Source organism: Strigops habroptila, chromosome 6 (assembly GCF_004027225.2).
Source record: "Strigops habroptila isolate Jane chromosome 6, bStrHab1.2.pri, whole genome shotgun sequence".
NCBI classification, from domain to species: domain Eukaryota; kingdom Metazoa; phylum Chordata; class Aves; order Psittaciformes; family Psittacidae; genus Strigops; species Strigops habroptila.
Window position 1 is genome coordinate 61,538,588 of NC_044282.2, and position 14,049 is coordinate 61,552,636.

At 39.1% G+C, this 14,049-nt stretch overlaps 1 protein-coding gene across 1 annotated transcript in view; it reads right to left on the bottom strand.

Annotated features, from left to right (window-relative positions):
* Positions 1–14,049, bottom strand: part of FZD3 (frizzled class receptor 3) — a 67,322-nt gene that overhangs the window by 19,937 nt on the left and 33,336 nt on the right. Inside the window, exons 3-4 of the mRNA XM_030490438.1 lie at positions 13,277–13,473; positions 10,701–11,718 (exon numbers count right to left, since the gene is read on the bottom strand). Coding sequence (XP_030346298.1) covers positions 10,701–11,718; positions 13,277–13,473 — 1,215 coding nt within the window. The remainder of the gene's footprint in view (positions 1–10,700; positions 11,719–13,276; positions 13,474–14,049) is intronic.

The window sequence follows — 14,049 nt, forward strand, 5'->3', positions numbered from 1 at the left end:
GCCTCAGACTAGAGACAAAAGTATTTTCATATATTAAAGTTGAGCTGTTAAACCTACACAATAAGGCATTTTTAGAATGATGAGTCCCAAACGTCAAACACAAGCTGTAACATAGCCTGGTCAAATGTGCTACATCCTGGAAGACAACACAGCTCAATAGTTTTGATATTGCTTATCAGTTTTGATGTTCATCAGTTTATGATACTGCTTATCAGTTTTGTGTTCATACTTGGACACTTTCATGGTGATAATGAGAAATAGTACTGGTCCTTAGGGATTTTGAACATAAGAGATATTTTAACATAAATCAGTCATAAACATTACATATAATGACTTCAGAAACTCTATTAGAAAGAAAAAATACATAAAGAAAATACAAGTAAAAATCTATCTGTATTACTAAGAATATAAACTGTTAATGGAAAATGTGAATAACCCAACTCTTTTATATACTTATATATAGTATTTTTTTTTTTTTGTATTAAAAGATTCTTATTTATTTTCAAAGTAATTTTTAAAAAGTATTTTTATGTTCCTTGGTTGAATTTTGATGCTGCACCTGATTGTTGGGTGGGCTCAGCTCATGTGCAAAGCAAACCCTCATACATGTTGGGAAGAGATACTGTACTCTTCATCTGCATTTACTTTTCTATCAAATGGAATAATTCTCTGTTAAGAAAAAAGAATTAACAGAAGGATGATGCAGGGGAGCACTGTTTGTTCATACGAGTAAGGTAAAAGGATAATCCAACTTGCAATGTGCAAGTATTTGTTACATTTTCATGCTACATAGCCCAGCCATGCCTAAGCTCAGTGGATGTTTACTAAGACCAAGGAACACACAGAACATGTCTGAGAGATCTGGACCAGTCTTACAGGTGAACTTGATTCATATATGTCATTATGTTCCATCACTGGGATAGATCTATTATTTTGAAGTATAGTCTTTACTTAATAACACTGATTTTGGGTCTAGAAACAAATTGTTCTAATGGAGAGAGTAAACGTCTTTCTGTATTTACGATTGTATTCTGAACTGCTTTATGTTACACCACGAAGCAAACCTCTCAAAACACTCACAGCTGGAGTTGGTTGTTCATGTTATGCCCAGTGGCATTATGACTGTGATCGCAATTTCCTGAATATCCAAAGCTTTAGGAGAAAAGATGTTGTTAGCAGTATAACTGTCAGAACTGCTTAGTCCCAAGACCGATGACATTCAAATGGAAGTATCCTTTCAGGACTGGAGTTTTAAAAATGTGTTGACAATAATAAAGATACTCTGGAATCACTAGGAATAAATGCACAGATGTGCAGTATCTCCAAAATTTATTGTACCTTGTGTTCTGTGCTGACAGGCCAAGTCATTCAATGGTCAAGGAATGCTACAGAGAGCCACCAAAGCCATCGCACTGAAATCCACTCGGATGTGGAATATCCAGACTTACAAACATCCAGGTTCACCATTTGATGAGATTTTGGCAGAGATCTACAGTTAACACCCCATTAAAGACTTTTCTCTTTGAAAGCTATTCTACAGCTATTGTAACATGACTGTCCAACACCTCAAAGCAACTCTGAAAGAGTCATAAGCGTTAATGAATGCAACTCTCTTCAGAATTTTCAAATGCAAATTATAGGCAATTTCCTTTAATTTATTAAAATGAAAAGATTAACCTTTTTTAGGTGACTGATATCCTAGCACATGTACATCAGTGCTCAATTCTGACAGTTAAGAGTGACTGGTGGTTCAAAACCAAGAAATCAGACCTCCTAACTTAAGGGTTTTGTTGCCATTTTAATAGCAATTAAAAGAGTCAGTGGGAAAAGAGAGCTCCCTTAATAATTAGAATTAAAGGCTGTTCTAGATATAAAGCATGCTTATTAAAAAGAGAATGGAATGAAACTGAGAAGTCAAAAATAGCAAGATCTGACCTGCTCTGGCAAGTTACCCTCAGCAAAATACTGAATAAAAAGAAAGGGGAAAAAAAGAAAAAGAAAAAGGTGACCTTGAGGAGTCAGACTTGGGTACAAGTACAAATCAACCTGTCTGAAGATAATGGTTGAGAAATCAGCATTTCCCTTTGGCTCTGGCTCAGGCAATCCAATTAAAAAAACAGCCAGAAATGAGTCATGTGAATGAAATGATTGCTTTCACTCAATATGCTAATTGACTGGAAATTGCATACATGCCAAGCAGAGATAAGAGAATATGCTGCATCCTATGTAAAATTTATTGAAGTCCTGGATGTGCAAGGAGGAGACAGGATTGCTATTTTTAATGCTGAAAAGGAGAATTCTGAGACATTAACTTGAGTATATGCTTTTCCTTGAATATGTTCTTAAGCCGCTAAACCAGGAGAAATTAACTGAATCACTGCTAAGAAACAGTGTGATACTGTGATTAATGCTGTTCTGAGCTGAGATTACTTTTGTTTTTGAAAGAAGCCTAACTCATAATTCAGATTTACTCAGCCTCTTCTGAGTAAACAGAAATATGGAAAATATGTTTTTATCTCAACCTCTCCTTTTTCCTTTTAGGACAGAATAATTACATTCAACAAGAAGCAGTTCCTTAGGGCAGATTTAAGCAAATCCATTACCTCTTCTAAGAGGAATTCTCAACAATAACTAATGAAAAAGAGGTGGGGGGGGGGGAGAAATCTAGATTTATAGACATCTCTAAATATATTCTCTTGATGCCTGTGCCACACACAAACAGTAATAAGATGTTTCTTAACAAAGCCTCTTTTCTGAATCCAGCTTAGCACACTCCCCCGCACGCTTCTGAAGACCCACTGTAACGCAGATGGTAAAACAGCTGAGATGTTTTGTATTTTAAAAGATAGTGGCAACACCCATGATTAGTGGAGAAAATAGCAAAAACTGGAAAATGCCATATATTGCAGCCAATAAAAACAGGGAAACTCCATCCCAACTTTTATCAGCGCCCCAAAAATGTAGACTCTACGTCTCAACAGTTACTTCTTGCCACTGTTTTCAGCAAGATGTTTGCAAGCCCTGTCTTCTCTTTGGTCCATGCGTGCAATTGTTCTAAAGCACTTGTGCATGAAAATAAAGCTGGTGTCAACAGGGGCTACACTTCACCCACAATGCAGCCATGGGAAAGACAGGCTGCTACAAGAGCATTTCTAAAGAGCACGTGAGTCAACTTTCCCATTACAACATTTAAAAACTCTACAGTAAATCAGTGTCTACTAAGAATTTGGGGGTTTAGGAAAAATACTATAAAAACTGAACACAAATATAATTTAAAAGGCTTTTTTCTTTGTTTTTCTTCTCTTTTTGGGGGGATGGGGGAGAAATGAAGAGATGGAGCTAAAAAACCTGAGCAGGAACTTACAGCAGCTTGCCTCTGTGTCCCTTTTGCTTCCGCTCATTCTATTTAAAAGTAGGCACTATGCAATATGATATTTAAAAGTGAAGTAACAGCAAAGCAGATGACTAAACATCCCCATTCTCTTGGCTCTCAGCCCACCATTACTTTACCACCATAGTCGCTTTTCAGTTGGCACCTGGTCCTAAGAAAGCTTCCCTGTGTTGAACTGGCTCTGCGAGACGGCTACACGTAGCCTCTGCTTTCAGTAACCTTCCTGTGGTGTTTGCTCAGGGCACTGGGCGTAAAGTAAAGGAAGGACAAAGCCAGGCCAAGAGGGAGTGAAACACATTTGGAAATGTTGCCCCTACCCCTGTTGCGTGGGCAACTTTTGAAAAGGATGCAAAACAAACAAAGCAATTTATAGTTGTTAGTGATCCAAACCAGCCTGAAATGAAGAGATTTTTATCACAACACTGTTAATTTTGAGACATCTAAGATGATCTTGAAAATATATAGCAAAAAAAGAAATTAATTGTGATTAGATCAAAAAACCACATTTGTGAAAATGGGAAACAAGAAAACTAACAAATTCTTGAGCCAAAATTATCAGCAGGTGACAGACATTAACCCTAATATTAAAATCCATGTCTCCAATGTTAGTTGTCAAATGATGTATTAAAATAATCTGTAATCCGTATACTTTCAGTATGAACAGAAATATATCAGCAAGCTTGTACTTTGCTTTCCTTTGTGCCTGAGCTAGATACATGTAACTGCCCCTGGCAGACAAGAGGTACCACCAACAAAACATTCTCTCCATTTACACTTCTGGTATCTTAGGCAACCACAATTAATCCTCTCTTCTCTATCTGACACCCTCAACGAAGAGAAGTGAGTGGGTGAGAACTCCCACCTGCAGTAAAAACCCATTTGACATCATTACACAGCACGACTGGGGCCTCATCTTGGAATGAAATAGAGCAGAAAGGAATAGAAAATTGGCTGCATTGACTATTTTTGTTGCCGATAGAAATGATATTCAGTATTACATCATCTTATAGTATCGCTCTTCAGAATTAAGTCCTTAAAAATACCAAGGCAGGTTGGTTTTTTTTAAAGCAAAGATCAAAATGAAAATAGAAAAGATTCAGAGATAAGCTTCTCTAAATTGCTTCAAGAACTCGGTTAAAATTACATTTGCAAAACTAGTTGTGTTGGGCTCATTGTTCTTGCAGAAAAAGTCGTCACTATCAGTAGCTGAAGCATGTTTATGTGACGTGTAGCAAAGCAATACTATCTGTCTGTGGGATTCCCAAACTCAAGCCTATGTCCTTCCAGGTACTGTGCTTTAGGTGCTTGCTTATCTTTCTTCAAAAATGAGCAAAAACCATGTTACAAGGTTTTCTTTCTGGAATAGCTGCTATTCAAGCCAAGACTGGTCAGGACCTAGAAAGAGTGTTTAAATGTGTTGAGGCATATTCTGATTTTTGAAGGGGAGAGACTGCAAAAGCCCCATAACCTCTCCTACCCCTTCCCCCCAAAAAAATTTCCCCAGAATTTTGTAGTAAAAATCCTAACAAAAATATCCAATAAGAACAAATGCGACCTCTTCAAACAGATAATGAATTAAGTTAGGACACAATTCATTTGAATGTCCATTGAATCGCCACAGAAATGCCCATTTCTCTGCTTCAGCTGGAAAAGGAGGCTAGGATGTCTGGCTCAGATGGAAACATCTGAAATCAGATAAATGAGTGCTGCTCTCAGTAGATGTTCTTGATTTTCACATTGTTTTCATTCTAATATAAGTCCATTATTTTATCTCTGAAGGTCTACTGGTTTACATGAGTTCAAGCCCAAAGCGAGCAAATAGATGAAATAGTGAAGTCGACACTGAACAGGCATAGTGCCACACATTGGTTAAATTGGTTGTAAATATGCTCCATAACTGGATCTGTACATTTAAATGCCTTCATTTCTAAATGTACTCATCACTACATTTACTTCTGGTTCTGGGCTTAGGAATCTACCTGGAGTACACTGCAGCAATGCCTGAGCAAGCCTGGATGGATATTCAGCATCCAGCACAAAACTGAGATCCTCATGAAAAATAAAAGAGAGTTTCCAATGCAAAATCAGAGTTTGCAATTTGTTCTCAACTCCCACCGCTATCAGGTTTTCCCCATCGACAGTAAATCAAATGTGTTATCCACATCTGCTTCCATTCCTCTAAATAATATTGAGAAGATAAGCAGGGAGCACCACGTTCACTCTTAGCAAGTTAGCACCGAGGTCTTTTAATCATGTGAGGCTACATTAGGAGGGAAATTATGAATATCAGATCACAAGCAAAGGTAATTCATACTGCTTAGTTTCATTTCTCACAGACTCCCACTAAGGTAGCAGATGTCCTTGAAATAGTTTATTTTTCTTTTTTTTTCTCTTTAATAACTGAATTAGATGTCTGTCCCATCAGCACAGCACCTAGCCTAGCCCTAAAGCATTCATGAAAACTGTGCAGAGTCTATTTATGTTTGGATTTCAGAGGAATGAATCTTAACTCAGGATCTTCTTTACTTTATAGGAAATCTGATTTTGTGGTTCAGCCCAAGAAACCTTCTCAGGCCTAAGCTACTTACATTGTACAATTATGAGACTACAAAAAGAGTTAAAAGCTTTTAACACCATCCTCTGCCATCCTAAGAAAGCAGACACATTTCCATATCTTGGGAAGATGACAGTTACCACTTTCTTCCACCTTTCAAAGTTTCTGGTTTGCTGCAGCCTTTCCCTTTTCTCTGCATGAGAAAAGCTGCATTGACCATTTGAACTCCTGCTTTTCGTAAGAGAAACAGCTTCAGAGACAGATTTTACTGAGTATCTATTTCACTTTCAGCCAACTTCATCCCAGTTTCATGACATATTTTCACAGATTGGGGCAGGTCACTGTGTCCCAGTTTGCCTTTGTAATTCCCAAGAGGAACAAATCTATGCCACTCTCCTTGTAAAACACCATGGTGCCTGGAAGACAAGAATATGGGGTGTTTTTTTTCCCTTTTACCCTACTTTTTACCTTACACCAGCTATATCTGACATGAGATGTCTGATAGAAAGGAACTTCCAGCTTTTACGGCAACAAGAATTCAAAACCTGACTAGACACGGTCTTTGGCTGACCCTGCTTGAGCAGAAGGGTTGGAGTAAATGACTTCTAGAAGTCCCTGCAACCTGAGCGATTCTGTGCTTCTGTAAAGTGACTGGCCAAAATTTTATCCCTGTCCATCATATCATCTGAATTCGTTCCCACAGCATGACCTCCATCAACAGAAAAGGTAGAAATTGCAAAGTAAGAGCAAAGAGATGAACTTTGATAGTGTTGGGTCAGGACTGCAGACGAAGAAGACAGACCACATCTGGAATACTGTGCTCAGTTTCAGCCCCCACTCTACAAAAAAGATGCGGATGAGCTGGAGAGGGTCCAGAGAAGGGCCACAAAGATGATCCAAGGACCGGGCAGCCATGTGAGGAAAGGCTGAGAGAGCTGGGCTTGTTCAGCCTGGAGAAAAAAAGGCTCAAGGAGAGACCTTATCTTCATGTTCCAGTATTTAAAAGGTGGCTACAAAGAAGACAGAGACTCCCTTTTTACAAGGAGTCCCATGGAAAAGATGGGGGGTGATGGGTATAAGTTACTCCTGGAGAGATTCTGAGTGGACACAAGAGGAAAGTTTTTCAACATGAGAACAATCAGCCATTAGAATAATCTCCCCAGGGAAATGATGGACTCCCCAGTGTTGGTCACTGTTACGGTTTGGCTGAACAGGGTGCTGAGCCATCTAGTCTAGGTCATGCTTTGCCAAGAAAGATTGGACCAGATGATCCTTGAGGTCACTTCCAACCTGGAATTCTGTGATTCTATGAGCACCAAGAACTTGTTAAGAACAGTAAAATTATTAGTGCAACGATGATAAGCATGCTGAACAGCAACAGGAGGATGCAGAATCTTGTTACCCAGATGTCCCTCCTTGAACCCAATATTACAAGAATCCAACTCTGCCCTCTGAATGACAATATGATATTGGTAGAACCACCACCGTTACAAATGGGAGCAGAAGGAGGAGCGGCAAAGCATGTATTTCCAACCACAGCAAAAGAGGTGACTAGATGTGATTATTTTATGATTGGATTGTGTCATGCTTCCCTGCTTTCTCCCCTCATTTCTGCGTTTTACCTTCATGTAAAATTGTGCTATACTCTCATAAAAATGATTATATATGAGATAAAAGTCTGACCTGAAGAACATGTCATGCACACACTCCAGTTAAAATGCTACATTTCTGATGGAGGTACCAGGTTCTAAATTAATTTCATTTTCCACTGCATGAACTCATCTTGCACAAAAAAAATTAATCCATTTTTTGAGGCCAAGCATGAATTCATTTTTTAAGGCAAAGAGTGAAAAGTGGGATACCAACATTAAATTCACCTCTTCATTTGAATATTACTGTGCTGGAAATTGGTCACAAAGGCACTGTTCCCACGCCGGAAAAAGAAGAATGTGCCAACCTCAGTGAGAATGGAGATGGATGGGTTAAGGCATTTTCAGGCCACATATTTCACAGAGAAGTAATACCGGCTAGAAAGATGACACCATTACAGTTACTGCAAATAGTCCTGGCATCAGAAACAATACAAATAATTATTTGTGGCAACACTTTAGTCAATTTGCCACCATTCATATTGAAAGTAGGATGTTCTAATAGAACAGCCTTGATTTTTTGAACTAAGAGATTTATCCAGGTTGATATACAAAATACAACTCCCAGAGTTCTTACTCTCTCCAGCCTCTCCTCCCCTCCTTAGTCTCTCCCAGAAACCTGGAGAACTAAGGATAGAGGGCAAGGTAAGGCAACATGAGCTCCTTTTTGCCCTGTATTTATTCCTCAAGGAGAGGGAATACTGAGATAGTGATTTCCTGTCTTTGTGGCAAAAATTTTTATTTCACAAGGAAAGCAACACATGCTTTCCAGATCTGTCCCAGAACATATGCTGTCCCAGATCTGACAAATAACCATAATAATACACAGCCAGGTCAATCCAGGAAATATCTGGGTAGCCAGAAATCAATATTGAAGCATAAAAGTTCTTGTTGCTTGCTCCATTTTGGGAGTATTCAGCCCTTTAGGTAGTCAAAGAAACATGATGTCTATCTTTCATTTGATCGCCAGCTGCTGAGGCTGTCTTTGGTTTAGCAGCAGCCAGGAGAATCTGCAGCAAATGATTAACCCCGTGGTACCTCCTGTGAGCAGCAGCCACCCAGGAGGGAGGCAGGAAGACATGCCTCTAGCAGCTGTGTACCCAAACTCCCCCATTAGCCACTTTCCAGAATGAGTTACTGTGACATCATCCTCTGATGGCAAAGATGATGCAACGGTTGAATGGACTAATGAATTCTTAACCTCAGATTTGCTGGTGTTGGCAAAAGGGTGCCTATGCAAGCAGCAAATTCCAGCTACCACAACACCGTGTAAATTTGGCACATAAAAACCTATGTCCACTGTGGAATCTACGACAGCTCTCAATTCAGGATAGTCTAATCTCAACATTCATTGATATTCAAATATTTGAAGTTAAATAACATCAAAGCTTAGAAAAAATACGGTCTTATTTTGCAAGTGAGTGATACTCTCCACAAAGCTTTACATTTCCACTTAATTTGATAATATATTTCACTAGTATGATCTAAGGATAAAATTATTTTTCCTCATAGCTTTGGAAATCTTTTTCAGTTGTAAGTCTGGATAGTTTAATTAGGAAAGCATGTTTAGTTTATGGAAAAAAAAGAAGATGGGTTAGACAAAAACCCCTTCTAATACTCTCTAGGGTCTACAGGTCCTTCAACCCAATTTGATGTGAATGAAACCATTATTGTTCTTTTGACTCCCGCTGAGCCATTATGGCAACGGTTTTCTAGAGATTTGAGTAGCATTTACTACATGGCTTCATTATTCCACTAGCCAGGATTTTAGACATCAGATGTTTCAAGTTTTAAAATAGTTTTTGTTCAACATTATCAGAATGCAACATCTTTTTAATTCCATAGATTCTTACACAAATTTTGGATCGCCACACAGTGGGTATTTGAAATTAACTGAGAGAAAACGTCATCTGCCTCTTTTTCTCTCTTTTTAAGCATCAGCCAGTTTAACATATTAAAACCTGCAGCAGTGAAGACTTAATCAAGCAAATGAAACCGAACACACCCACTGACAGATATTTCCTGCCATAAAAAAGCTCACACATTGGATGGGAGGGAAGAGTCACACCCTAATAAAATCTAAGAGACAAAACAATAGAAAGGGTTAAAAGGTAATAAAAGGATTATTATCAAGCTATATAGGCTAAGCCAAACCTTTAAGTGATATTTTATTGCATTAAAATGTGAGGTCTGGTGATCTAGCTGGTCTTTTAACTGCTTTAGAGCCAAAATATTAACTTTTTTTTATACCCCTGTGTGCAGCTATAGAACATACGCTTGCTGTACAACCTTCCTGAAATAAAGCTGCTTTCAAATAAATCGCAGAAATTAGCTGAGCAATATCATACCAAAACCAATGTGCCACTTTGGCTCAAAAAAGGAAAGTAGGCTTCGAGTAATTAATACTCACAATATTTTCTTTGCAGCTGCACCAGCATAATACTGAAGTAAACAGTGGACAGTTTGATATCTAGTGCTCTTAGAGGCTTCTGTTCCCGTGACAACCCAATTAAATTAAGCAGGTAAGTGTAATCTTCTTGAAAAAAGAAAACAACAAAGCTGATGAGCTGTAAGCTCTGGTTTTCTTCAGAAGACACTTCAAGCAAGGTTTTAGATAGATGTTTCTGACACATGCATAGATTGCTCTAAAATGAGCACAGAACCTCTAGGCTAATCAAAGCAATAACACTGTTACAGATGAACAAGAAAAAATAGAAAAAGCAGTAATCAGGCTGACGACAACTCAGTTTAAATGCCAAAATTCCTTCAGAGCAAAACTTCTAACACACTTCTAATGACCAAAAATAAACTTGTTAAGTCCTGTTCTTGAAGTTGGTTTAAAATAACATCTTTATATCCTGTATAGGTCCCACAAAGCCCAGAAACTCTGCAAAAAAACACCAAGCAGCTGATGCAAGCCTTCAATTTTCCAATAATACCTACTCTTCCAGAAGGCCTAATGCATGATCCAAATATTTTGGGTATGGCAAGAACATTCCATTGCAGGAAAAGCCACACTTTCAGTTAAGGATGACAAGTGAGTCTTAACAAATCCCCTCATGACCCATTTTCTGCACTCCTGAATATGTCATATTGGTTTCCTCACCTGATAGGGACACGGGATGTGATATTCTCTGCAGCGTTCTTGAATCCATGTCGTCTCCCACACACCTCGATAAGCCTGCTCATAGAAATAGCAGCCAATTACAACCAACAGCGGCACGAGGTACAGAACACTGAACACGCCAATCCGGATCATGAACTTCACTAGTTTGTCCTGGTTCTCTTTTTCTAACGGGATTTCAATGCGAACCCGATTGAGGGAGATAATGCCAGCTAGCAGAAGGGAAACTCCGACAACAACATACAGGCAGAGAGGTGCAAGTACAAAGTATCTTAATGCATCCACATCATAGAGGCCAACAAAACATACGCCGCTAATATTGTCACCTTCAATTTTATTCATTGCTAAGAGGATGATGGTCAGAGTTCCTGGAATGCCCCAGGCGCTGGCATGGAAGAGCAATGCTTTCTTCTCAATTGCTTCACTGCCCCATTTTGGCACAGCTGCCAAGAACCACGTGATGGTCAGAATGACCCACCAAACGCTGCCAGCCATGGTAAAGAAATAGAGCACCATGAAAAGCATGGTGCAGGCTTTGTTGTGAGAGCCCTGTGTCACTGTGGAAGCCTTGTACTGGGCCGGGCTAGATGCATTACACGCTACTCGGTCTTCAAGCAGAAAGCCAATGAAGAAAATTAATGACACCATCATGTAACAGACAGCATAAAATATTATCGGTCTTTCTGGATAGCGAAATCTTGTGACATCTATCAGGAAAGTTAAAAAAGTAAACAAGGTAGCAGAAAGGCAGACGATGGAGATGACTCCGATGAAGTAGCGAGCAAAGGAGAGTTCTTCACGCCGAAAGTACATATTTGGGCAAGGAGGGGAACAGTCCCGTACCCTCAAGAAAGAGTAACCCAGATCAGGGTCTATTTTCAACTCCCGAGGACACCAAAAACCGTAATCCCTCTGTACTGCCATTGGGGTGTCTTCTGTGGGCTCCCCAGCTAAATTGAGGTCAACAAGACGAGGATACGGCTCATCACAATCTGGGAATCTAAAAAGTAAGAAGATAATGATTTACAAGAAATGTACACATGCTTTGCAAAGACTAGTGCCCTTATTTATATACCTGACTTCAGACAGACTAACCGGAGTGAAAACAAACACACTCCAAATAACAGGTAATCCATGAAGTCATGAAGTACTGCACTATGTGTAAACAAACCCTAGAACTCATTGTCCCAGAATGCAGTGGATGTTGAAACAATAAAATAGGTTTAAAAATAAAATGGAGAAATAAATGGACCCATTGGGTTATAAGGGGCCCATTGGGATTTTAAGCATAAAGGTAAGGATACAAAATCCATCTCACGAAGTCTCTAAATTTAGGCTTCCTGTAAACTGAGACTGTGCCCAAGGAAGCACAATTTTGTAGAACATTTAAAAACCTTTCCTGAAGCAATTGTACTAGCTGCTATCATACAGGAGGTGAGCTAGTCAGACCAAAATTCCAACCGAGAACTACTACTAGCATTAATAAATAGAAATTATTAGGAAGATATTTCTGTAATTACATAAATCTTTGACTGGAGGCTAAGAACTGCTGGAGGTGTGGTCTGAAGTCTTGAAGGAGGGATTCCACACATAGCTGCCCGGTTCTTTCCTCTGCTGAATGTTATCTAAGCCTTAGCAAGAGCAGCACAGAGAGCAGCTAAGTACACCTGTTCCTCTGAACACCATTCATGCCACCATTCATGTTCTGGCACAACAGCACTAATGCACCACCAGCAAAGTTTCAGCAGTTTTAGCTCTGGTTTTGAAATTTCACTGTGTGGGCCTTACTGAGGAGATGGATGGACCTACAGGGCCCAGGCATCTGTTCAGAGTATGGAGTTAAAGCCATCTTTGATGCAGATCATCAAGGCCAAGAAGCACCCCCTGACATATTTTTTTGCTAAAAGAAGTTTTGTTTTTAATTCTCTCCAATCCAGCCATAAGAGAAACTATTTCTTCCTGTCTGTGCTCCTGCATGTTATTAGCTGTTGGAGTCACTTATAAAAAAATAAAGCCTAAAGATATTGTTTTCAATTTCATGTATATCCTGTTTCAAACAGATTGGAACATCATTGAATACTTTTCTATAAAGTTATTTCTCTTTGTACACAAGCTCTGAAAACAGAGATTTAAGATTTTATACACTTGCCAAAACCAGCCAGCTCCCCCTTCAGAAAAAGACACTATTCATCTCTAGCATATGGAATTTTGACTAACTCTCAAGAGAAATTAACTGCAGTATTACCTATTAAACTTTATAAAACAGGTCAGCATAAATGACAAAGAAGAAAACTAAATGGGTATATTCATTCATTTAAGAATATACATGTGCAGTTTACTGTAATTACCCACCAAAATTTTCAACTTATCTCTTGGGCAGATGATAGAAATATGAACTCAGTTTCCACCCCAGGAAACAGGCTGTTACACACGTGGAAGGGAAAATAAGAGCACATGTAATGGAACATATTTAAAACGTCTGTTTCAGATCATAAAACATCCTGGATCATACTAAAATTTTAGGCTGGGATTCTGAAAACAACCCCAAATCTGCTCACCTGGTGCACTCCATATCCTCAGGCCAAGAGACCCCAAACATCTCCATGAGTTTGGAGCACTCACTGTATGCTCTTTGGCAAAGTCTGCGACATGGGAGAGTGACACGGCCGTACTCCATGCACACAGGAGCGTAGAGGGCACACAGAAATGGTCGAAAATCTCTGGAGCATTCCAAGTTCACCATTGGATGAAATGGCTAGAAAAGAAAAAGGAGAATTTAACAGCTACCAACAGCAGTCTTGTAGAACACATCAGCATGCAGCTATTAGTTGTATCATGAAGTGTTGGGGCTTTCACAGCCATAACCATGACCTTCTTTTTCTGAACTCTGTCTGCTGGAAGAAGTGATCTTCATAGCACAGCACTTATGTATTTTAGGAAGACAGGCAATCAAGAGGCCTGGGGACAACGACAAAGATTCACAAGGGACATTTATCGACTTGATTTGCATTAAAATCAATGGGAATTAGACAGCTGAACACCTCTGAGGACTTAGGCTTAGCTTCACACTCTCCAATAACAGTCATATAAACTTGATTCCATTTAGTGTTTGTGTAACTGACAGACACATCATGAATTGCTAGCTGCTTATTGAGTAGGATAGTATGAAAAACTGCCAATTGGTCGATGAGATTAAAATCTGAGGAATGTTAGATAATGCAAGATTCCTTGAAATACAGCCTACTGTGATCTTTCAAATACTATTTTCAGGTCACAACATAATAACTGTAAATAATCTCTCTTGAATTTCTTCAGCAGGGCAGTGTTGTTC